Source organism: Symphalangus syndactylus, chromosome 8, assembly GCF_028878055.3.
Source record: "Symphalangus syndactylus isolate Jambi chromosome 8, NHGRI_mSymSyn1-v2.1_pri, whole genome shotgun sequence".
Classification (NCBI taxonomy): domain Eukaryota; kingdom Metazoa; phylum Chordata; class Mammalia; order Primates; family Hylobatidae; genus Symphalangus; species Symphalangus syndactylus.
Window position 1 is genome coordinate 129,110,696 of NC_072430.2, and position 27,302 is coordinate 129,137,997.

At 36.7% G+C, this 27,302-nt stretch overlaps 1 protein-coding gene and 1 pseudogene across 3 annotated transcripts in view; both read right to left on the reverse strand.

The window, feature by feature from the left end:
- The window catches only part of CUL3 (cullin 3), a 113,256-nt gene that overhangs the window by 9,076 nt on the left and 76,878 nt on the right, over positions 1-27,302 (reverse strand). For all 3 annotated transcript variants that reach the window (XM_055290796.2, XM_055290798.2, XM_055290797.2), the window contains 7 exons: positions 23,799-23,944; positions 22,898-23,074; positions 20,617-20,787; positions 19,927-20,034; positions 17,340-17,464; positions 14,713-14,809; positions 12,800-12,934 (listed from right to left, as the gene is read on the reverse strand). In XM_055290796.2, coding sequence (XP_055146771.1) covers positions 12,800-12,934; positions 14,713-14,809; positions 17,340-17,464; positions 19,927-20,034; positions 20,617-20,787; positions 22,898-23,074; positions 23,799-23,944 — 959 coding nt within the window. The remainder of the gene's footprint in view (positions 1-12,799; positions 12,935-14,712; positions 14,810-17,339; positions 17,465-19,926; positions 20,035-20,616; positions 20,788-22,897; positions 23,075-23,798; positions 23,945-27,302) is intronic.
- Positions 14,828-17,251, reverse strand: LOC129487331 (ankyrin repeat domain-containing protein 49-like; annotated as a pseudogene).

Here is a 27,302-nt window from a genome sequence, read left to right on the forward strand (position 1 = left end):
GTCTTTGAGCAACAGTTCTGTTCTCCTAAAAAACTGTCAGGTAGGCAAGGATTCAGAGAAATGTGATTTTCAGTGATTATGCATATTCATTTTCTTCAAATAATCTCTGGTTATATCTACCTACTTTAGACATTTCAAATAGTATAAATGCTAATCCCAGAAAATAGGTACTATTATTAGAATGAAGATGTTTATTATTACATACATGCTAAAAGTGATTTATTTACATACTTTAGTTATTGCTTAATCATATTCAATGAACCAGAAATACCTTAGGTGGTATTTTAAGATTACAGATACTCCCCAGAGGTAACTATTACCAAAAGTATTTTATAAAAGTCAGTCCTAAAACCTTATAGTGGGGAATTCTTAGCTGCTTAAGAATAGAATGAAATGCCCCTAAAGTCATAAGGTTGTATATATAATGAGAGAGTTAAGCATAACAGTAGTTAGTATACTAGACATCTTTCTATTAGAGTTAGGAACAAGATAAGGATGCCTATCTTTACTATTACTATTTTACCCACACTCTGGTAATCAATTATATATTTAACATTACTTTTTATAAGTAATGTTTTCCTATTCATCTATATATACACATGAATACAAGTATATGCATATACTTGAACATACATGAACACATCCACCTATACACCAGTATTAGTGTTAAATGAGATCATAACATGAATTTTTCTATTAATTTCTTCAGATTTTTCAGCTAGCAAAAAGAGATTAAAGCTACAAGGAATTCCATAGTACTGTTCTATCATGACACAAGTGGAGATTTAGACTGGATCCAATGTTCTGTTGGTACATGCATTTCTGACTTTGAGCACAAAAGCCTGTTTTTCAGAAATAAATTTCTAGAAATGCACTTGCTTCCTCAAAGTTATAAATATTTTATATTTGTGCCAAGCACAGCTGCTCATGCCTGTAATCCCAGCACTTTGGGAGGCCAAGGTAGGAAAATCACTTGAGCCCAAGAATTCAAAATCAGCCTGGTCAACATAGCAAGATCTGCTCTCTACCAAACATTTAAAAAATAGCCTGTAGTCCCAGCTACTCATGAGCCTAAGGTGGGAGGATGGCTTGAACCTGGGAGGTCGAGGTTACAGTGAGACATGATAATACCACTGCACTCTAGTCTGGGCAAGAATGAGACCCTCTCAAAATTTTTTTTTTTTAGTATTTGACAAATACTAATGAACTGCTTTCAAGTTGCGTAACAATTTAACCCCCCACAACAATAGTATATGAATATCCACTCCCTCACACCCTCTTCAACACCAGATTTTCTTTTGCTCATGTTTGGCTAAAAATGAAATCTCATTATTTTAATTTGTACTTCTCATGACCACTACGGGAAAAAATATTTTTATATTTACAGGATATCTGTAATCTTCTATGCTTTCTCTATCTATATTCCTTCATGTTTTTATACTCAATTGTCTTCATACTGATTTACTGATGCTCTTTATAGATTATAGTTTTCAATTTTTATATTATAAATAATTTCTCCTAGTCTATTTTTAACTTAATATATCTCATCATATAGATGTGTTATCACTTATATGGTTAAATCTGTTAATCTTTTCCTTTGTTATTTTTGTAATAAATTTTTAAAAAGACATTTCTCACATTAAGGTTACCAAAATATTCAAAATTTTCTTCTATTATTTATATAGATTTGCACTCATATTTAGATTTTCACATTTATCTGGAATTTTATATTTGATGTGATCCATGGAATTGAGGTCTTAATACTACCCTCTTCTCACTCCCACAAATAAAAAAACAATTAAATTCAGTTTTTAAAAATGACAAATTTGAGATCTGGCAAGATGGTCAAACAGGAACAGCTCCAATCTGCAGCTCCCAGCGAGGCTAACACAGAAGGTGGGTGATTTCTGCATTTCCAACTGAGGTACCTGGTTCATCTTAATGGGACTAGTTAGACAGTGGGTGCAGCCCACAGAGGGTGAGCAGAAGCAAGGCGGGGCATCACCTCACCTGGGAAGCACAAGGGGCTGGGGAACTCCCTCCCCTAGCCAACGGAAGCCCTAAGGGACTGTGCTATCTGGCCCAAATACTACGCTTTGCCCACAGTTTTTGCAACCCACAGACCAGGAGATTCCCTTGTATGTCTACACCACCAGGACCCTGGGTTTCTAGCACAAAACTGGTCGGCTGTTTGGGCAGATACCAACTTAGCTGTAGGAGTTTTTTTTCTTATCCCAGTGGCAGCTGGAACCCCAGCGAGAGAGAACCGTCCACTCCCCTGGAAAGGGGGCTGAAGCCAGGGAGCCAAGTGGTCTTACTCAGCGGATCCCACCCTGACAGAGCCCAGCAAGCAAGCTAAGATCTACTGGGTTGAAATTCTTGCTGCCAGCACAGCAGTCTGAAGTCAACCTGGGACACTCACGCTTGGTGTGGGGAGGGGCGTCTACCATTACTGAGGCTTGAATAGGCTGTTTTCCCCTCACAGTGTAAACAAAGCCTCCAGGAAGTTTGAACTGGGCAGGTGGCAAAGCCGCTGTGGCCAAACTGCCTCTCTAGATTCCTCTTCACTGGGCAGGGCATCTCGGAAAGAAAGGCAGCAGCCTGAGTCACGGGCTTGTAAATAAAACTCCCATCTCCCTGGGACAGAGCACCTGGGAAAAGGGGCAGCTATGGGCCCAGCTTCAGGAGAATTAAACGTTCCTGCTTGACAGCTCTGAAGAGAGCAGTGGATCTCACAGCACAGCACTCCAGCTCTGCAAAGGGACAGACTGCCTCCTCAAGTGGGTCTGTGACCCCCATGCCTCCTGACAGGAGACACCTCCCAGCAGGGGTCAACAGACACCTCATACAGGAGAGCTCCGGCTGGCATCTGGCAGGTGCCCCTCTGGGACAACGCTTCCAGAGGAAGGAGCAGGCAGCAGTCTTCGCTGTTCTGCAGCCTCCACTGGTGATACCTAGGCAGACAGGGTCTGGAGTGGACCTCCAGCAAACTGCAGCAGACCTGCAGAAGAGGGGCCTGATTGTTAGAAGGAAAACTAACAAACAGAAAGCAATAACATTCAACATCAACAAAAAGAATGCCCATGCAAAAACCCCATCCAAAGGTCATCAGCATCAAAGATTAAAGGTAGATAAATCCATGAAGATGAGGAAAACCGAGTGCAAAAAAGATGAAAATTCCAAAAACCAGAATGCCTCTTCTCCTCCAAAGGATCAGAACTCCTCGCCAGCAAGGGCACAAAACTGGATGGAGAATGAGTTTGACAAATTGACAGAAGTAGGCTTCAGAAGGTGGGTAACAACAAACTCCTCTGAGCTAAAGGAGCATGTTCTAACCCAATGCAAAGAAGCTAAGAACCTGGATAAAAGGTTAGAGGAATTGCTAACTAGAATAACCACTTTAGAGAAGAATATAAATGACCTGATGGAGCTGAAAAACACAGCACGAGAACTTCGTGAAGCATACACAAGTATCAACAGCCGAATCGATCGAGCATAAGAAAGGATATCAAAGACAGAAGATCAACTTAATGAAATAAAGCGTGAAGACAAGATTAGGGAAAAAAGAAGGAAAAGGACCAAACAAAGCCTCCAAGAAATATGGGACTATGTGAAAAGACCAAACCTACGTTTGACTGGTGTACCTGAAAGTGACAGGGAGAACTGAACCAACTTGGAAAACACACTTCAGGATATTAACCAGGAGAACTTCCCCAACCTAGCAAGACAGGCCAACATTCAAATTCAAGAAATACAGAGAACACCACAAAGATACTCCTCCAGAAGAGCAACCCCAAGACACATAATCATCAGATTCACCAAGGCTGAAATGAAGGAAAAAATGTTAAGGGCAGCCAGAAAGATCAGGTTACCCACAAAGGGAAGCCCATCAGACTAAGAGCAGATCTCTCTGCAGAAACCCTACAAGCCAGAAGAGAGTGGGGTCCAATATTCAACAATCTTAAAGAGAAGAATGTTCGACCCAGAATATCATATCCAGCCAAACTAAGCTTCGTTAAGTGAAGGAGAAATAAAATCCTTTACAGACAAGCAAATGCTGAGGGATTCTGTCACCACCAGGCCTGCCTTACAAGGGCTTCTGAAGGAAGCACTAAATATGGAAAAGAAAAATCGGTACCAGCCACTGCAAAAACATACCAAAATGTAAGGACTATCGACACTATGAAGAAACTGCAACAACTAATGGGCAAAATAACCAGCTAGCATCATAATGACAGGATCAAATTCACACATAACAATATTAACCTTCAATGTAAAGGGGCTAAATGCCCCAATTAAAAGACACAGACTGGCAAATTGGATAAAGAGTCAAGGCCTATCAGTGTGCTGTATTCAGGAGACCCATCTCACATGCAAAGGCACACACACGCTCAAAATAAAGGGATGGAGGAATATTTACCAAGTGAATAGAAAGCAAAAAAAAAAAAAAAAAAAAAAAGCAGGGGTTGCAATCCTAGTCTCTGATAAAAAAAGATAAAAAAAGACAAAGAAGGACATTACATAATGGTAAAGGGATCAATGCAACAAGAAAAGCTAACTATCCTAAATATATATGCACCCAATACAGGAGCACCCAGATTCATAAAGCAAATTCATAAAGTCTCTACAAAGAGACTCAGACTCCCACACAATAATAGGGGGAGACTTTAATACCCCACTGTCAATATTAGACAGATCAATGAGACAGAAAATTAACAAGGTCCTGAACTCAGCTCTGGACCAGCAGACATCTATAGAACTCTCCACATCAAATCAACAGAATATATATTCTTCTCAGCACCATATCACACTTATTCTAATATTGACCACATAATGGGAAGTAAAACACTCCTCAGCAAATGCAAAAGAATGGCAATCATAACAAACAGTCTCTCAGACCACAGTGGAATCAAATTAGAACTCAGGATTAAGAAACTCACTCAAAACCGTACAACTACATGGAAACTGAACAACCTGTTCCTGAATGACTAGTGGGTAAATAACACAATGAAGGCAGAAATAAATACGTTATTTGAAACCAATGAGAACTAAGACACAATGTACCAGAATCTCTGGGACACGGCTAAAGCAGCGTGTAGAGGGAAATTTATAGCACTAATTGCCCACAGGAGAAAGCAGGAAAGATCTAAAATTGACACCCTAACATCACAATTAAAAGAACTAGACAAGCAAGAGCAAACAAATTCAAAAGCTAGCAGAAGACAAATAACTAACATCAGAGCAGAACTGAAGGAGATAAGAGACACGGAAAACTCTTCAAAAAAAAAAAAAAAAAAAAAATCAATGAATCCAGGAGCTGGTTTTTTTGAAAAGATTAACGAAATAGACAAGACTGTTAACCAGACTAATAAAGAAGAGAGAAGAATCTAATCACTACCGATCCCACAGAAATACAAACTACTATCAGAGAATACTATAAACACTTTAATGCAAATAAACTAGAAAATCTGGAAGAAATACATAAATTCCTGGACACATACACCCTCCCAAGACTACGCCAGGAAAAAGTCGAATCCCTGAATGGACCAATAACAAGTTCTGAAACTGAGGCAGTAATAGCCTACCAACCCAAAGAAGCTCAGGATCAGACGGATTCACAGTCGAATTCTACCAGAGGTACAAAGAGGAGCCGGTACCATTCCTTCTGAAACTATTCCAAACAACAGAAAAAGAGGGACTTCACCTTAACTCATTTTATGGGGCCAGCATCATCCTGATACCAAAACCTGGCAGAGACACAACAAAAAAAGAAAATTTCCCATTATCCCTGAGGAACATCGATGTGAAAATCCTCAATAAACTACTGGCAAACCAAATCCAGCAGCACATCAAAAAGCTTATCCACCATAATCAAGTTGGCTTCATCCCTGGGATGCAAGGCTGGTTCAACATATGCAAATCAATAAACGTAATCCACCACATAAACAAAACCAATGAGAAAAACCACATGATTATCTCAATAGATGCAGAAAAGACCTCTGATAAAATTCAACACCCCGTGCTGCTAAGAACACTGAATAAACTAGGTATTGATGAACATATCTCAAAATAATAAGAGCTATCTATGACAAACCCATAGCCAATATCATACCGAATGAACAAAAGCTGGAAGCATTCCCTTTGAAAACCAGCACAAGACAAGGATGCCCTCTCTCACCACTGCTATTCAACATAGGATTGCAAGTTTTGGCCAGGGCAATCAGGCAACAGAAAGAAATAAAGTATTCAAATAGGAAGAGAGGAAGTCAAATTGTCTCTGTTTGCAGATGACATAATTGTGTATTTGGAAAACCCCATCATCTCAGCCCAAAAACTCTTTAAGCTGATAAGCAACTTCAGCAAAGTCTCAGGATACAAAATCAATGTGCAGAAATCACAAGCATTCCTATACACCAATAACAAACAGCCAAATCATGAGTGAACTCCCATTCACAATTACTACAAGGAGAATAAAATACCTAGGAATACAACTTACAAGTGACGTGAAGGATCTCTTCAAGGAGAACTACAAACCACTGCTCAAGGAAACAAGAGAGGACACAAACAAATGGAAAAACATCCCATGCTCATGGATAGGAAGAATCAATATTGTGAAAATGGCCATACTGCCCAAAGTAATTTACGGATTCAATGCTATTCCCATCAAGCTACCATTGACTTTCTTCACAGAAAGAGAAAAAACTACTCATAAGACCTAACACCACAAAAACCCTAGAAGAAAACGTAGGCAATACCATTCAGGACATAGGCATGGGCAAAGACTTCATGACTAAAACACCAAAAGCAACTGCAACAAAAGCCAAAATTGACAAATGGGATCTAATTAAACTAAAGAGCTTCTGCACAGCAAGGAAACTATCATCAGAGTTAACAGGCAACCTACAGAATGGGAAAAAATTTTTGCAATCTATCCATCTGACAAAGCTCTAATACCCAGAATCTACAAGGAACTTAAACAAATTTACAAGAAAAAAAGAACCCCATCAAAAAGTGGACAAAGGATATGAACAGACACTTCTCAAAAGAAGACATTTGTGTGGCTAACAAACATGAACAAAAGCTCATCATCCCTGGTCATTACAGAAATGCAAATCAAAACCACAATGAGATACCATCTCATGCCATGTGATGCTGTGCTTCAGTGGTCACGCTCCTAGTCCGCTTTCACGTTCCATCCTGTACACCTGGCTCTGCCTTTTAGATGGCAGTAGCAAAATTAATGAAAGTACTAAAAGTCTCTGATATGCAGAAATAATGGCATAAACTGTCCTCTCTCTCTCCACCCCCCTCTCTCTGCCTCGGCTGCCAAACAGGGAAGGGCCCCCTGGCCGGTGGACAGGTGACTCATGTGACCTTATTAATCATTGGAGATGACTCACACTCCTTACCCTGCCCCTTTTGCCTTGTATCCAATAAGTAACAGCGCAGCCAGGCATTTGGGGCCCTACCGGTTTCCGCATCTTGGTGGTAGTGGTCCCCTGGGCCCAGCTGTCTTTTATCTCTTTTGTCTTGTGTCTTTATTTCTACAGTCTCTCGTCTCCGCACAAGGGGAGAAAAACCACCGACCCTGCAGGGCTGGACCCTACAGGGTGATGGGTGCAGCGGACCACCATGGCACATGTATACCTATGTAACAAACCTGCACGTTCTGCACATACATCCCAGAACTCAAAAAAAAAAAAAAAAGACATTTATCACATCCCAGACACCCACGAATACATTAGTTTGCTTCTGGACTCTCTTTTGTTCAAATGAGCTGTCTGTCTATGCATTTTAAATAATGTTAACTTGTATACTTTTTAATAACAGAGAATACAACTGGAATTTTCATAACACAAATAATGCTAAGATGGATACGCCATTTACCCTGATGTGATTATTACACACTATATGCTTGTATCAAAATATCTCACATATCCCATAAATATATACATGTACTATGTACCCATAAAAATTATAGATTAAAAAAACGTGATATGGTATGTTTTGTTATTAGGACAAATTCCTTCCCCTTTCACTGAACTTTCCTACCCAAGACCCATCCCTTTTCAAAAGTAGTTTTGCCTAATCTTGTGCATTTTCTTGTCCAGATGAATTATGGAATCAGCTTGGCAAGTTTTATTTAAAAATATATATATTTTGGAAATTTCATTTCCGATTTCCTTGAATTTATAGGTGACTTTTAAAAACAGCACACTTATAACATGTAATTCTCCCATTTGGGTACATTTACCCTTTCATATTCTTTAGCTTTTACTGTCTTCTTGGTATAAGTGACCTGTCTACACATTTCTTGTTAAAATGATTCCTGGGAAGGTTATGATTCTTAATAAAACATCCTTTTCTTCATGTAATTTACTGATTAATGCTGGTTTACAGAAAGGGTATTTTTTTTCCAACAAAACTCTTCTAAAGAAATGTTTTCTCACTGATGATCATGTATTACCAAATTGACAATCATATTATCTACAGATTGACAATTTTTTCAATTTCTTCCTGATACTTATGAATTTCATTCCTTTCTTAGTATATTAGGACCTGCAGAGCAAGGCATAATAGCAGTAGCAAAGATAGGCATCTTCATCTTGTTCCTAAGTCTAATAGAAAGGTGTCTAGTATTTTCCTACTAACTAATGATTTAGTTTGTCATCAGATACAATCTTATGACATTAAGGGCATTCCATTCTAAGGTGGCGATGAGTCCCCCACTTTTATAAGGAATGAGGACTGACTTTTATCAAATACTTTTTGTTCATCTATAGAGATCAAATGGTTTTCTCCTTAAAATGGTGACTGGCAATTAGGCAACTCTTATTTTTACAATTATTACAATATCTTGATAACGATCTTTTCAAAAAGTTTTCCTATGCTGACCCTTCTTTGTATTCTAGGGATAAATCCTTTTTGAACACAGTGCATTATTCTTTCAATACACTACTGAATATGACTTGCTAATACTGAGATTTATGCTTTCAGTGTATTAGGATCTAAGGAGCAAGGCAGAATGATGAATAACCTTCAGCTTTCTTTCTCTTTTGTATTTTCCTTGCTCAGTTTTAGCAAAAAAATTATACTAGCCTCAGATATTTCCTGAGAGCAGTATGTCTATTTTGCTTGCTGAGTTCAAAGTTCACTAAACAGCCTTCAATTTTAACTTGCTAATTGTGTTATTCAAATTTCCTATATCCCCCTTTTCAACTCTGGTTAGTCAATAAATTTGTAAGGGATTTCCATGATTCTCAAGTTGTCTACTTTCCCTTGTACTTTCATTTTCCTTTCTATATTGTGAAGTCATGTCACTAATGATTGCTATAAATTACTGATGAATATCAAATATTACTGTTAGGTTTTCTATTTAAATTCTGACATTAAGAGTGCTATTGTCCGTAGTTTTTAAATTTCAGATTCATTCTCATAAAATTATAAAAAGAACATTAACAAAAATATGTATTAATAGTTCTTATCCATACCTCTTTCAAAAACCCACTGCTAATTACTAAAGTCCATGGTACAGACTAACACTGTATATATTTCCTATTTTTAGCTGTTCTAAATCATAATAAACTTACCTTTATTCATTCAAAAAAAACACGAAAAGAAAAAACCTCAGCAGCAGTCTGACTACTACAGATTAAATATGACCCTACAAATTAATGCCACCTGTTGTAGCCAGCGTCTATGACAGCACGTAATAACCCTGGTATATGTTAATCTTGTGTGGTCCTCTCACTATCAGGGCTGACTTGGTCAACCAAGAAAATGAGAAGTGACACTATGTGTCTTCCAGGGAAAGATCAAAAAGGCACTGCAGGTTCTGCCTGGGTCTTCTGGATTGCTCGCACTTGGGAAAACTCAGCCACCAAGATTTGAGGACAAAGAGCCACATGAAAAGGCCCATGTGGAGAGAAACTAAGGCCGCTTAACAACATCCAGAACAAATTTGCCCGCCATGTGAACCACCTTGGAAGTGTATTCTCCAGCTCCAGTCAAACCGTCAGACGACCAAAACTGCAGACAACATCTAAATGCAACCTCATGAACCCCAAGCCAGAACTACCCAACTGAGTATCTTCTCAATCCCTAACCCACAGAAACCATGAGAGACAATACATTGCTAGTGGTTGTTTTAAATCACTAACTTTTGAAATTTGTCATGCGGCATTAAACAACACACCATCTTACTGAACTCATACAGAATATTCAAAAATAAAAGTTTACCTTCCTTTAAATTATTATAATTAAATACTTTTAACTATCTCCACTGATTTGTGGAGGTGATTTCTTTAAAAAGGCTGGCTAATAAAACATTAGCAACAGACTGTAGAGAAACATGTGGTGTGAGTAAAGATACATTTCTTGTGCCTTCTCACAATGCCCCAGATTTGAGGTGTCAGCAGCCAGCAGGCTTTGGAGCCATAGGCATGGCATTCTATATACACTACAATCAGTTTCTGCTTTGTGACTTGGGTAAAGACGGAAAACTTACAGATGTTTTCCACTTAATTTTAACCTTCCATCTAATAACTGCTTATTAGCATCAATGATCCCAAGTCAGATGGGAAAGGGAAGAGCTTGAACCACTAAATTTTCCAGCAATTCCAATAACAGCTTTAAAAAATGAATTTGTATTTTTTATTATCCCATTATTTTTTACCAGGTCTTTATAAGCCAGGATTCTGAAAACCAACTCTAGCATTTACCAAGCAGCTAATTTTGTTTAAAATATTTTAACCACGAAGAGCCGCAGATTAAAAAATGACTACACAAAAACAGCTGTTAGAGATAATTTAATTCCACCTCTGTTTGAAAAGCCTAGGTTTGAGTAAGGTACTCAATGCTTGCTTAATCAATATTCTTGGGACTCAATCAAATATAACTTGCGCTTGAAAATCAAGGTTATAATAAAATAAAAATAAAAGTAAAAAAAATTCAAGGTTACTCCCTAGGTAAGACCCACATGGAAATCCGTAAGAAAAACCTCTCAATTTAGCCACTGAGCTACTCAAATACCTAGATTTCAAGCATTCTCTTTAAATATATCACATAAAAATGATGCTCTCTTAATTATACTAATTTCCATACTCCCATATAAATGGGATACATAAATGGGAGTATGGACATGAATATTAAATAGGCCTAGAACTTGCTCTTAATTTCAAACACACTATGTTTTTTCTTGTGCTCACCTGTATATGAAAATTGGTTTTCAATTAAGTACAAATATGGAATTAATTTTAAGAGCCTTTCAAAATATTCATTCATTACCTTAAATTTAAACTTAATATGAATCACACGACCTTCATTTTAACCCCAAAACATCCTTTAAATGTACAGGAAAAGACTAATTGGATTTAATGTAATCAAATCATATTTTAATTGGGAGAAAAAGGAAAAAAAAGCATATTATAAAATTACTCTAACGAAAAAACATGGGTGCAAAGAGGAAAATGACTGCACTATCAAGACAGCATAAAATTGGCATAAAGACAGACATAGAAATCAATGAAACAGATCAGAGAGCATAAAAATAGACCCACCCATATATGATCAATTGATTTTTAAATAATGACAAGATAATTCAGTGGGAAAAAAATAGTGCCTTCAACAAATGATGCTGGAACAAACAACTGACAGCGTGAGGGGAAATGTATCTTAATCCTTACCTTATACTATATAAAAAAATTAACCTAAAATTCATCGTAGACATACATGTAAAAGCTAAAATGACGAACTACTGAAAAAATAAAAGTAAATCGTTACAATTTCAGGGTAGGCAATAATTTCTTAGGACTTAAAGCATGAACTACAAAAAGTAAAGTGATTAACTGGACTTTTTCAGTACTTTAAAACTCTGCTCTTCAAAAGACACCATTAAGAAAATGAAAAGGCAAGCAACAGACTGAAAAAAATACTCAGAGCACATATATCTGATGAAGGACTTGTATCCAGAATTTATAAAGAACTTTTACAATGTAGTAAGAAAACAACCCAAAAAAGATACAAACACTTCACCAAACAAGATATATCAGTGGCATATTAACACATAAAAGATGGTCAACATCATCATCAAAAAAAAAAAAAAAAATTAAATCCAAAATGAGACACTATTACACACCAACTAAAGCGGCTCAAAATCTAAAGACTGCGGATGATGTGGGGCTGGACCATCTTGCACTGCTGGCAAATATGGAAAATGGTATAGTTGCTTTGGGATACAGTTTGGCAGTTTCTTAAAATGTTAAACATATAGCTCTACTTAGCCTAAATCCGGTATCAACCCAAATGCCCATCAACAGGTGAACTGGCAAAGGATTAAAGCATACAGACAACATGTATGATTCCATTTACATGAAAGTCTAAAAAACACAAAACTAATTTATAGTGATATAAAGCAGGTCACTGGCTGCCTGGGGCTGGAGGTGGTAGGAGGGAATGGACTGGCAAGGGGTACAAAGCAATTTTGGAGGTAATGCTCTGTATTTTTGGGCAATATTCTTGTGATGGTAGTTACAAAGGTGCACTCATTTAAAACTCATCAAATTGTCCACTTATATAAGGTATGTTTTATATAAAAGTACTTCTATAAAGTTAATTTAAAAATAGTAAGACATAACTCAATAAATGTATGATGTTCATACAGTTCCATGATCCATTTTATACAGTTTAATCTAAAAGTATCCAAAGAGACTCTCTAAAGGTTACTCAAATAAGAAAGACTCAAGTAACAAGTGAGAGTTAGAAACAACACAGTTAAAACGTATATAACCACAATCCATACCTCAAACGTGTATTTTTCTCTATTATTAAAGAGCATTAATATCGTCATCTGGAAAGTGGAAACTTGCAATATGTGCTTCCGTGTATTAGAGCCAGTTACTTGTGCACCTCCAACACCAACTTCAGATCCATCTTCCTGTTTCATTTTTTAAAAAATATAAACAAAGATACAATCATTTCCTGGTAACATTTATGTATGTATGTATGTACATATGTATGTCACAGGGTATCACTTTGTCATCCAGGCTGCAGTGCAGTGGCACAAACACGGCTCACTGCAGCCTCAACCTCCTGGGCTCAAGCAATCCTCCTGCCTTAGCCTCCCCAGTAACTAGGACCATGTGTGTGCACCACCACGCCCAGCTAACTTTTGTATTTTTTGTAAAAACGGGGTTTTGCCATGTTGCCCATGCTGGTCTCAAACTAATGGGCTCCAGTGATTTGCATTGGGCTCACAAAGTGCTGAGATTATGGGCGTGAGCCACCATGCCTGACCAATTTTCTAGTAACTTTAACGGTATGTTTCAGAAATAGGTCCCATAATCTTCATCCTCCCCCAATAAAACTACATAACTTATTCATATAAAGGAAATCTATTTTTTAAAATATGTGCACACACACACAAACAGTATTTAGGACTGTCCCTTGTCCTCCCATTGTGAACATTTTAATGTTATCTGAGCAAGTAACTAATCAATTCCCTGTATTTAATGCTAAAATTATTTTAACAGTACACTATGGGATGATAATAATAATAGACTTACAAAACACCACTACTGTTATACTACCACCAAAAGTAACAGGATTAGGTTTCTGTGTGACCTGATCACAGTAAGAGATCAAAAAATAGCATAGCATAGCATGGGGGCTGGGGGAGGACGGGGGAACTGCCATTCTCAAAGCCTATTCCTGCTTTATGATTTAAGGGATACAAAGTGAAACTTTCTAATTCTTCAATAATTAACATATGCATATGTTTTAAAAATCTACTGATCTGCTTAATAAACTTTAAAAGAACATGATTATTTAGGGAAAAAAAACCCCTCTCTTTTAAAACAAAAGCAGGCAGTAATTAAAAGCTGAGTTCTTTAGTTTCCTTGTCCTTCCCACTTACACTTAAATATGTGTTGAATATTATTTAACTAAATTGTAAAGCACTATTTCCCATTTCAATTAAATATCAAAATTAGAATATTTTTATGGGCATTTTCAGCAATACTTAAACTGATGTTAACAGTGATTCATCACATCAAACTAGTAAAATTCTCATTAAAATCTAAAGCTTATTTGCCACCTAGATGACAATTAAGTATATTTCTACAGTTTTTCTAGAAGACTTAATATTTTTTGAAGGCAAAAAATCCTGATTCATATCAAGTAACGAAAATAAATTATTACTCTAAATCTCACAATCTAGATATAAAAATGTGATTGCTTTTTAAAAATGAAGGCAAATCACTGGTTTAATACTAATTTTTTAAATTAATAACATTTATATATCTAACAAATCTCAAATGTTAATTTTCCCAATCTTGACTTGTTAGAAATAAAGATTATAGGTGACAGAATTTTGAAAAGGGGCTCACAGCTTTGTATGCACTTAAATCAACTTACATTTTACTATTTTATGCAGTATTTTCTCAAACCTAATTTTATGAATAAAATATGTATTTATCCTAATGTTAAGTCCTTAGGGAAGACTATACTGGTGTAGTCTTCATATTTTCAAAGTTGCAGTTAGCAATGAGAGAACAGAAGTAATAAATCAAAGCTAGGATTTTTAACCTTTCTAACATGTGAGACAGGCAGAGAAACAGGAGAAGTAAGTAATTTACCCAAGTCAACATAAATCATACATCAGCTCTAATAGACTAACTTTAAGTTACTTAATACGTTCAAACTGTCAATATTTACCTTTTTAACTGGTCCATAAAATGTGGCATTGAGATCTGCAGAACCCATATGATGCTGGAGTGTGAGCTGTCGACCACTGTGTTTGGCTAAGTAGAACCTTCAGTAAATCAAACCAGGTTTTAGAAAATCAAACAAACTTACACATTTGAAATTACAAACTACAGGATAACATCCCTTAAACGTGTGTGTGTGTGTGTGTGTGTGTGTGGACTTTAAAACTTAAAAGGAAACTTTAGGAATCAAGTTCAGTTTCAACTTTCTATAGGCGAGATCTTGAGAAAGTCCTAAGTAACTCAGCTAGATATTAAATGACAAAGGCAGCACACTAAATCATTTCTACTGTATACTCTGCCCCAACCTACTGCTGCTCAGCCCTTGCTGTTCTTAAGACCACCTTTCTCCACGGTAACCCAATAATCAATTTGTTCTAAGCCAGTAGCAGACATCAACAGTACAAAATATACTCCTATACCACAGTACAAAAAATACTCAATGCACTAATGCTGAACGAAGGGCATTTATAAAATATTCCTCTGGGAAAAGTTTATGTAACTTTCTTACATATTAAAATTATAAAGGATAAATTCTCCCTTAGTTTTTGTTGTTCAAAACTGATACTTTTTCTTGAATTTTTATATTTCTGTTTTTTGTCACTATCCACACCATATTTTTTCCAAAGCCTGAGCCACTCTGTGGTTCTTGCCCCAATATAACAATCATCCCTTCACTCTTAGAATTCCTTTTCCCTTGTCGTTTTGCCTTTCTACAGTTTATAAAAAATGAGGACTTTGGGGAGGGGAAAAAAACCAACATTTCTGTGAACTCAAGAGACTATAAGCAGTGCCTAAACCAGTAGAATTAGGCAAGTAAAACTAGTTGGACAGCAGACATATCGTGAACTCTTGCAACAGGGTGTTATCTGTGTGCAAGTCTAAAGTGTTATACTGATTCCCTATTACAATAAGGATCATGCAGTTGACCAGGGTGAAGGAGGACTGTCCACAGGATTATGTGAATTGTGGTGGTGGAGACAGTATACAAGATTAATGGATTAAACACCTAGCTGCTTTCCTGGAAAATGGCCTATGTTCTGAAAGACAAATCTAGTTTTTATTTTTTTAATTTATGAAGCTACAAGTCAATAATATGCTAGTGCTTCTGGTTCAAAATGAAAGCAACTGGCTATGGTAATGTAGAGGAGACAGCTGGAATAGCACCAGAATGTTTGAGGCTTTTTAAGTTAAATTCTTAGTTACTTCGCCTTACAAAGATACATGTCAATATGCTGAATATTCAACAAAGATCCAGAATATGGGCTATTTAAAAATACATTATCTCCTGGATCAGCACCAAAAATATCTTTAGTTTCTGTACAACCCACGTCAAGTTTTTAAGTATAGGCAAGTCGAAATTATTTCTGATAAAAATCACAAACTCCACAGAAATCATTCAAGATATATTCAAACAACTTTCAAATACATTTTGACATCAAGGTCAGGCAATTCACCTGGAAGAACATCTTAATAAGTACCAATGAATTTTTTGTAGTAAGATGTTTGATGTCAACCTTTTATTATGGGAATATTTTACATCTCGCACAAAGGAGGCACTGGTACTTGGACACTTAAGACAATTACTAGAATCATTAAGACTAAGGTGAAGAATTTGTACAGTGCCTTCCACAATTTCAAAGAGGTCGTGACAGACACTTGTCCTCCTGGCAATATCAAATGCAGTTTCTTCCCAGTTGTTTTTTCAGATCTGGTTTGAGGTTAACAGTTCACCAGTAGATGTTCTAGAGTATCTCTGCTGTCTCTGATCCCCGCAGCAAGATGCAAGTGGGTCAAGAGGCCTTCTGTTTGGTCACTGATAACTAATCTACACCATGCTGAAGAAATAAAGAAGCCACTCTGGTATTATTCCACTTATAAGCACTCTGCAGGGGTGTCCAGCTATCCACGGTCACTGCAAAAACATCTGCCCCTTGCGCAATCAGTTCAAAGACAATGTCTAAGTGTCCACCTTAGGCTGCTCGATGAAGGGGGTGATATACTCATCTTCATCCCTAGTGTTCACACGAGTGGTCTTTTCACAAAGCAGTCTCCACACTGGGTAAGCCAATTATTTTCAGCAGCCCGAAAAAGATACTTGCTTGGATCTTTCTCTGTTTTTTTTCTTGCATATCACTCTTGTTTTTTTCATCTTGCTCCTCTTCCTCATCAAAACTGTCATCTCAGGGACTCTTGAGTACTAGTGGGAATAAGGTATCCACGTATTTCCAACAATTAGAGTTAGTTGAAGTGTTCAGAAAAGTCCAAGGAATTCTCTGGGTCTAGTTTTCCATCATCATTTACTCTTTTTCCATTTTTACTACTGCTCTAAATAAAAGGCATTTCAAATGCCAGCATATAAACAATCTTTCTAAAGATAAATTATGCCTGCTTTACTTTACTCATCAAGATCCTATAGAGGGGAAAACTGCTGCATGCCAGGATAAATGCTCCTTTTGAACACGAGGTAATAAATGGAATACATTCATCCTCAATTACGGATACTAATGTTCAAATTCATTTTTAATTTTGAACACTTATTTGTACATAGTGATACAAAGTCCGATTTTGATTTACCTTCTGAATATCTCAAAAGCATGTCTTGGTGCTGGTGGGATGTTGCACTTTGGCGTGGCTGACTGAGTGGGCCAATATCCTGTCGTGAGCACCCGGACTGTAAGATCAACACCACCTAAAGATACCTATGTAAAACAGAAAGAGATATTCCCCTCAAAATTAACTAGGATTTGCTTTCTGTTCTGTTTAGACATTGTGTTAGATTTACCAAAGCAGTTAGCTCCATGTCTAATATCTAATTAAAAAAAAAAAAAAAACAGATTTTCTTTTTTTTTTTTTTTTTGAGACAGAGTTTCGCTTGTTGCCCAGGCTGGAATGCAATGGCATGATCTCGGCTCACTGCAACCTCCACCTCCCAGGTTCAAACGATTCTCCTGCCTCAGCTTCCCGAGCAGCTGGGATTACAGGCATGCCCACCACGCCTGGCTGATTTTGTATTTTTAGTAGAGACGGGGTTTCTCCATGTTGGTCAGGCTGGTCTCGAACTCCTGACCTCAGATGATCTGCCCGTCTCAGCCTCCCAAAGTGCTGGGATTATAGGCATGAGCCATCGCACCTGGCAAAAAAACAGATTTTCTTAAAGGTTAGACCCACCCAGTGTTTCCCAAATTTTAACTACATGATAAATAGCTGTAATTATTGCTTATGATGTTAATTTAAAAACACTGACCAAAGAATAGTTTATGGCACATAAATCAAGTCTTACTGTTATCATTGAGAACTGAAAAGTTTGGGCCTTTTTAAATAAAAGGTCAAGGGGGTCAATTACATCATTTTAGAGAAAATTCTAGCGTAATATCCTTCATCTCAGTTTTAAAATATTTTTACTATCTTAATACATATTTCTAATATTCCAGCACCTATTTCAACTACAGTTAATTAAAACTTTTATGTTTTAACATGTAGCTCACATTTTAACAACCTCTGCATAAGACACTATAGATCCACTGCTACACAGCAGGTGCTCTATAAATAGCTGTACAATGAATAACTACTACTATGCTAGTATCAACTGTCACAATTATTTTCTTCCTTTAAACAAATTAAATTTTTATGTAAACAAGGCACAACAAACACTCTTAAAGATTAAATATTATTTCTATTATTGATACTCAGAATGTGTTATAAACCATCATTCCATTTTTATCTTACCTCAATGATTTAGTAATATAAATTTTTAAGGGGATGAATCAGATTTTATGAATATCAAGAAGCATTCTACACTCAGATTTCTTCACAAGTATCCACTAAATGATTACTTAACTTTAAGGAAACTGAAAATAAACTTAGATGATGCACAGAAGAGAGGATCATAGAGGAGACTCTTAGATGGTGTACTGGGGGAGGTGGAGAACTGTTTATACATTCGCAAGTTGGTTAGGGGAAGGGAGGGTCACAAAGTGGTCAGTCCATCCATCCCATATCAATATGCATGGGATCTACCCCAATCTTCCCTATAGCTTTCAATGTGTAAGATTAGTGGAAGAAAAAAATTAAAAAACTTACTAGAGCAAACAAAAAATACAAGAAAATATATCAATATATCAGATTTAATTACAAATTCCTAAACACTCTAAAAATAAAAATCCAGGATAATTACACTACTATTTCCTGTCCACCCGAAATTTCTGTCATGGACTTGCATCTTTCCTCCTCTCAGCTCTTCTCCACTATAAACACTGATATTTATAAAGCAAATCATACAACTATCTACATTAGAGTCAGAATGTTTTCATAGAAATGAATGGTTATTCTACAGAACTAGGTATTTTCACATATCTGGTTTGCAAGACTATGAGACCAGTAGAAGTGACGATCTCATATTTAGATAACAAAGGAAAAGACTCACAAATCTGTTACATGGTTGTGACACATTTTAACCATAAAGTAGTACACGGTGATTTTAAAAATTTAAAAACTGTAGAATTCTCTAAACTTAAGGTTAAGTTGAAAATCAGAGTAAAAAATGAAACTAAATTCTGAATTTCATTAAATGCTCACAAAACCCCCATCAGACTCCAAAGCCAAAGAAGTTCCAGCTCACCACCTTTGGGGAGTTATACCAAACACATTTATAATACATTAATTTCTGTGTTTTTATAGTCTCACTTCACCTGCTACGCACCCTTAGGATGTAAGTCCCATTTAAGCTAAACTTACAGAGGAGAATGATAGTAGTGAGGTATAGGAAGGTCAGGTGACTATCCCAAGATGACACAATCTTGGGGTAAAGTGAAAAGAAGAGTACTGAAACTTAGTAAACTTCTGTTAAGCCCAGTACTCTTTCCACAATTTATAATAGATTTGTATTATCTTTATTAACAACAGAATAATTCTCTTTATTAAACTGTCAGTGTATTCCTTCAAGTCGGAAGAAACAACTAAATTTTAAAAGAATAAAAAGTTTTAACATAAACACAGAAAAAGAGGCAATGTGAAGGAAAATAATTTTAAGTACTCACAGATAAAGCACATGTTGTCACTAATGACATTTATAGAAACAACTGTCATCTGCTAAGTGGATGAAAATACCCATTACGAAAGACTTTACATGAATATCTAAGTAGAAATTAATGAAGAATCTTACACCAGTTGCCTGTAGATGTTGCCTGAATTCATCCATCGTTGTGTTTGAGATGCTCATATCCCTAAACATTCCTTCCAGTTTTGACGTGAACTGGCATCCACATTCAGTCTGTGGAGGAAAAACACAAATAAACACAAATAAATGGTAGATTTTTCTATGAGAAAGTACAGAAAGAAATAAATTATTTCATGTTATTGCTATCCTTGATAACCTTCTTGTAAATTTTTCCAATAGTTGCTCTATGCCTGTGGTTACCAAACTTTAGGATTTTAAAATGCAAATTCCCAGATTCTTTCAGAGATTCCAATATATCCCCATGAAAGGCAGGGCCCAGAACTCTGTTTTTAACTAGCATCTCAGGTGATTCAGGTGCAAGTATTCTATGGACCACAGTTTGCGAAAAAGAACTACATGGCATAGCCTCTTTATTGTTTCCCTTTTACTAATCCTCCCTTCCAGGCCTCCATGAATGTATTCTGACACACCAACAGAAATTCCAGCAAACTCTGAATGTCCCTGAACTTGAACAAATGTTAGTGTAGTCTGTGTTCTTCTCCAAAACAGTCTACCTTTATTTCTAGAAATAAACACTTAATAATCAACCAAATAATTTCCAATCACATGTTGTCAGTACACAATCATGATAAACCTCAGTTAGGTGCACTCTATTCCATCTAAAACACACCTTACCTTTAACTTAGATATCATGTTTTTTTCAGAGTCATCAGAAACACTTTTATTTGTGAGAAGTCTCCTTGCCAAGTGTTGTTTATAGTAACGTTCAAATACATCTTTTTCTTGCATAAACCTAAAAAGGACCATTGCTTTATCCAGTATTGTTTCTACTTCTTGTTCTGTTAGCTGCAAAATTAAGACGATGTAACAATTATACAATTTTAGTTCTACAAAAGTAGTACTACAGTTCATTTACAGCTTAAAAACACTATTGTTTGAAAACATAGATATCTGGTTGACATACATCAGAAAAAGGGATACGGTTTGAGAAAGTGTCTCCTACTTCACACAGTAGCATCATTCTTACATTCTCATTTAGTGCATCATGAATGAGGGGTTGGAGTGGAATTCTATTCCATAGAGGGCTACCACTGAATAGGAGGCATAAGGTAATATAGCGCTGGGTTAAGGGATGACTGAGAACAGATGAAATGAACTTTTAGTCACAGAGATTATTTTATGAAGCCTTTGCATATGCAGGCAAAAACTTACACAGCCAAAAGACGGAATTTTTCATTTAAGCTCACTGAAAGCCTAAACTGTGCAAACAAAAGGCAATAATTTGTTATAATCCAAACAGTAAAAAGGCCATTGCCCTTACTTTTATTTCTATTTTTTTTTTTCTTTTGAGATGGAGTTTCACTCGTTGCCCAGGCTGGAGTGCAATAGCGCCATCTCGGCTCACTGCAACCTCTGTTTCCCAGGTTCAAGTGATTCTCCTGCCTCAGCCTCCCGAGTAGCTGGGATTACAGACATGTACCACCACACCCGGCTAATTTTGAATTTTTAGTAGAGATGGGGTTTCTCCATATTGGTCAGGCTGGTCTTGAACTCCCGACCTCATGTGATCCGCCACCTTGGCCTCCCAAAGTGCTGGGATTACAAGCGTGAGCCACCGTGCCCGGCTGCCCTTACTTTTAAATGAGGGCAAAAGGATTCTGTGGCAGGTTGTACTAACATATTTGAAAAATGGAAGACCAAATGAATGCATAAATTAATACACCTTTCTATTCTGTGCATCCTTAGTGATTTTGTTTCCTTATTGCAGCTACTGCCTGTAAAACCTGTGACATGTTGCTTTTCCCTTTGTTGTCACAAATTCCAAAATGAAGTCAAAAGAGACCAATTCAGATGTGAGCATGTTTTATGCTTCAGTTGATTTTCTATGCTGTCATGAGCTCCTCATGTTACAGAGATATCATATATCACAAAGGCTTGAAACTGAGCTACACCAACTATTTTCTGAGATCTACTCTATCTATGCCTTAACATTCTTGGCATCCAATTATTGTTTGACATATAACCTCCAGAACCAGATGAGAGCAAACAACACTCTGTACTAGAAAGTTTTCTAGTTCTTTAGCTTCAGCATGCCTAATTCTCAGTCATAAACATGACTGTTTACCAACTACAGCTGTGTAGTTGTTCAGTTTTTTTTTTTTTTGAGATGGAGTTTCGCTACTGTTGCCCTGGCTGGAGTGCAGTGGTGCCATCTCGGCTCACTGTAACCTCCGCCTCCTGGCTTCAAGTGATTTTCCTGCCTCAGCCTCCTGAGTAGCTGGGATTACAGGCATCCACCGCCACACCCAGCTAATTTTGTATTTTTAGTAGAGATGGGGTTTCACTAAGTTGGTCAGGCTGGTCTCAAACTCCCGATCGCAGGTGATCTGCCCACCTCAGCCTCCCAAAGTGCTGGGATTACAGGCATAAGCCACCACACCTGGACAGTTGTTCAGTTTTTTTGGGACAAGGTCTTGCTCTGTCGCCCAGGGTAGAGTGCAGTCATGCAATCATAGCTCACTGCAGCCTTGAACTCCTGAGCTCAAGTGATCCTCTGCCTCAGCTTCTGGGACAACAGGGGTATACCACTGTGCGCCACTAATTTTTTTCTTTTTTTGTAGAGATGGAGTCTCACTATGTTAACAAGGCTAATTTCAAACTCCTGGCCTCAAGAGATCCTCCTGCCTTGGCCTCCCCAAATGCTGGAATTATAGGCATGAGCCACCAAGCCCATCCAGTTGCTTGTTTTTGAAGCCAATTACACATTGAGTGAAATGTCTAACTACTTTTGAGCATGTCAAGTATTTCAAACAATATTTTTTAACAGACCACGGCACACATTTAAGCACAGCAATGGGTCATGCTTAATTTTTATCTGTGAAATGTCCTAATTTTACATATAATTTTATATCTTTAAATAAAATTAAATGTTATTTTCAAATGCATTACTACTTACCCCTTTGACTCCCTTTTTCAGCTTATCATCAATAAATAATGAGAGGTATTCAGGAGACCTGGAGTTGAGGTTGAGAAAATACTCAAAGTCACCCGCAATAGTTTGTTTAAAGAGCCGGTCATTGTTGAATGATTCCAGAAGGAAGCGATCGAACCTACTCTTCAGATCCAATAAGCCCTTAGAAATAAAAACAAAATTTAGGACACATTATAATAATTTTTCCATAAATAATACACTTATGACCATGTATGTATATCTTAACTTTGCTGGTAATAAACATGTATATTGATTTTTAAACTTATAGTTTGGATATTATTTTCAAGCCTATATCTAAGCCTCTATTAAAAATGTCAATGAGAGAAGTATTATAACTTCCATATATGTATTAATACAATGCAAACGAACCAAAGAACCTCCTCACTGTTTCTCATTCTCCTGTCTTGATGGAATGGGTTAGCCAGGGAAAAAAATTAGCTTAAAAAAGTACCAAAAAAAGCTGATTATATTAAAACACAAAACATGGCACATAATTTATTCATAGTACTCCTTGAAAACAAAACATTTTCAAACAAAAAATATTTAAACTAGTTGTTTTTTCCAATATACTACAGTATACAAACACTAAGGCATACCAAAGAACCTCACATTCACTATTGAGGCTATTTAAACAAGGTCTTCATCAAAGAAGTTAAATGAAAAGTAGAAGTTGAATTTTAGCTCCCTGATACAAATACGCACACCTTGCAAAATCCTAAAATATGTAGGATAATTACAAATATTAATTTACTGCTGGGACAATTAAGTTGAAAGTACACAATACACAGCATGGTAAAAGTGGCCTTTTTAGCACTTGTCAAAATGCCTTTATCATAAACCCAGAGAATCTTCTGGGTTTACTTACCTGGATATAGTCAACAGGATTCTTTCCTTCTCCTTCTTCAGAAACAAGAGCTTTACCTTGCTCCCTCAAATAGGAACTCATACACTCACACATTGTTTTCAAACCATTTGGCACACGACTAAATAACTTGTACATGCAACCAAGGTCTACAAATCAGAAAACACAAATTGGCTACATTAAAGATTAAAGAAAAAAACACGAATCTCTGTTCATGCTATAATATTTAGAAAGGCTAATTTCTCCATTACCCCCATTTGCTGACCACACGACTATTAAAAATATACATATATTGAAATGAAAACATGAAAAAGTAGGCTAGTTAATGGTTATTATTGTAATTTATAAAACACAACTTTTAGATGAGATGCTTTGAAAGCATCAATTAAATGTCCTAGCAAATTTAAATTTACATGGAAGAAGAGATGCCAAAAACCATAATAAACAAGTAATGTCACAAAAACATGGCAACTGCAGTTTTGAGTTCATAAATACTTTATCCTCCATAACTCTAATGCAAACCTAATGACACTACAAAACGTCTACAAAAAGGGTCACTAATTAAGAGATAACTGGTAGTCCCTGTAATGAGGAAGAAATTTTAAAACCAATTTAAGTCTTATGGGTATTTCCAAAGGTTTAACTGATAATCATGAAAACAAATCAAATGAACTATACCAGGATTTACTTCATTACACCTCAGGTAAAGTTTTTATGAAATGTATAACATAAACACCACTTCTTAAATATTTTCCTGAGAGCAATCCCTAATGTTTCCCAGGTGGCATCCTAAGCCAATATCTGTACTTCAAAATTTGGTCTATCTCACTATACTTTTTAAATTTAGAATGAAAACTCTGGATCCTATCCATTTTTTAATATCATTTTTCACAAGACTAAAATACAGATTTTAAAATACAGTTTTCCCATATGTCTAGTGTTTCTTTGCAATAACAACTTACTGGGAGAACACAGTGTCAGAACTTTACAATGATAATTTTAAAAGTTTTACAATCAATAACTTTTTAAAATGGAGTTAAGAGTTTGTAGATCAGAGGCTGACCAATGTTTTTTCTGTAAAGTATCAGATAATAAATATTTTAAAATGTGAGCCATAGAGCTCTGACTCTACTCTGACACTGTAGCAAGAAAGTAGCCACAGAAAATACATAAATTAATCAGTGTGACTATGTTTGAAATAAAACTTCATGGACACTGAACATTTATATAAATTTTCACGTGCAATTAAATACTTTTGATTTTTTTTTTTTTTAACCAAACTGGTAGTGCACCAGACAGGCCCTAATTTGCCTACCTTGGTCTACAGTTCTAAGAGTAGTTTAGAGCTTAAACTAAAGTTGTATGTATTTTAAAAATATTTCGAAGCAAGATTTACAAAGTTTCACTAAAGTTTATTTCAGTGACTTTCAGCAGCAAATTTTAGTTTCCATTAATAATATATGCCCATAGTAACCCACACATGGCAATTTTATAGCTTCTCACATACTTACCATAAATTACAACCAAGTTACCCATATTTAGAACAGGTATTACAAATGCAACAACAATTTATGGACACATACTACAGTAAATGTGGCACACCAAATACTTCTAACAAAATGGTTCACAACTTGTCTATTTCACTCCTATGTTGTTGTAAGTTTTGCTTAGATATTACATGTTGTGTATTTAGTTGTACATAAATTACTACAATTTCATTGTATTTAAATGTTGGGGTAAAGGGAATGTAAAAGTAAATGAAAATAATCTGGCATTCAAAAATTAAATATCATTATTTCTATATACACTTCATAAAATAATAAGATACTGGTGGGACACGGTGGCTCACACCTGTAATCCCAACACTTTGGGAGGCCGAGACGGGTGGATCACAAGGTCAGGTGATCGAGACCATCCTGGCTAACATGGTGAAACCCCATCTCTACTAAAAATACAAAAAATTAGCCGGGCGTGGTGGCGGGCGCCTGCAGTCCCAGCTACTCGTGAGGCTGAGGCAGGAGAATGGCATGAACCTGGGAGGCAGAGCTTGCAGTGAGCCGAGATCCTGCCACTGCACTCCAGCCTGGGCAACAGAGCGAGACTTCATCTCAAAAAAAAAAAAAAAAAAAAAGATACCATTTGAACTTAATTTCACAGTGCTACCTGCATCTAATAACCAATCCAATTTATCCTCCATTCACAGTGAGAAAACTGTTTTTCGTTTTCTAATTTATGAGAATTTGGCTTCATAATGGTGAAGTTGCCTCTGCTATATTCTCAACAAGAGCAACATTTTTTCCAAGAGCAGGGCCCACCACAATTAAGACATTTTGCCACTAGGTTTCTAGTGGAAGCTCAGAAAAATTAACCCCCCCACCTTTTTTTTCTTAAGACAGATCTCCCTCTGTAGCCCAGGCTGGAGTGCAGTGGCATAACCTTGGCTCACTGCAGCTTTGACCTCCCAGGCCAGATCAAATGATCCTTTCACTTCAACCTCCCAAGTGGCTGGGACTATAGGCATGTGCCATCATGCCCAGCTAATTTTTGTATTTTGCATAGAGACAGGGTTTCACCAATTTGCCCAGGCTGGTCTTGAACTCCTGAGCTCAAGCGATCCACCTGCTTCAGCCTCCCAAAAGTACTGAGATTACAGGCGTTTGCCACCCTGCCCGGACAAAAACAGGATTTTAAAATTTAACTTAGAATCACAGATAGCTACTGTGTTGTTGGAAACCTAAGGTACTAAATAAAGGAGAACTCTGGTGAGTACTGTTATGGTATTCCTTCATTCACGTAAGTGCTCGCCATGATAGGCATACCTGAGACCTTTTACATACATCTCCACACAGGTTACAGAGATGCTGTATTTCAGGTATGCCCAACAACCTCTCCATCAAACATTTCCTAGCCCCTAAGGTAGGTAAGAAAGCATTCATTCAATACCTAAACAGTACGTTACATAATTTATCAATACTCATTTTGTTTAAGCAGGGCAAATGCTTTGCATAAAGTCCTAGTCTACCAGAGACCATTTAGAGAAGGGTCATCGAATTAGAACCCGTGGGGCAAATACAGCCTGCCATCTATTTATGTACAGCTCATGAACTAAGCATGGTTTTCACATTTTTAATGGCTGAGGAAAAACTGTAAAGAATACTATTTGGTGACACATAAAAATTACATGAAATTCAAGTTTCAGGGCCCATAAATAAGGTCTTATAGAAACACAGTTAGGATTATTCATTTGTTATTGTCTAGGACTATTTTCTCACTGTGACTGCATGGCTCACAAGCCATTTTATTCAACAACAAAAAAGCTTGCCAACCCCGGACTTGGAACTCAATTTTAGAAAACACAGCAAACATACTAGATGACTTCTGATTTTTTTTTTTTTTTTTTGCTTTTACAAAAAAGGTTTAACTGAAGCGTCTTTTAAAAAGGAAGTCTCTCTAGTTTTGTTTTTTTTTTTGAAAATTACATATAACTTTTCAGGGATTTCTCATATA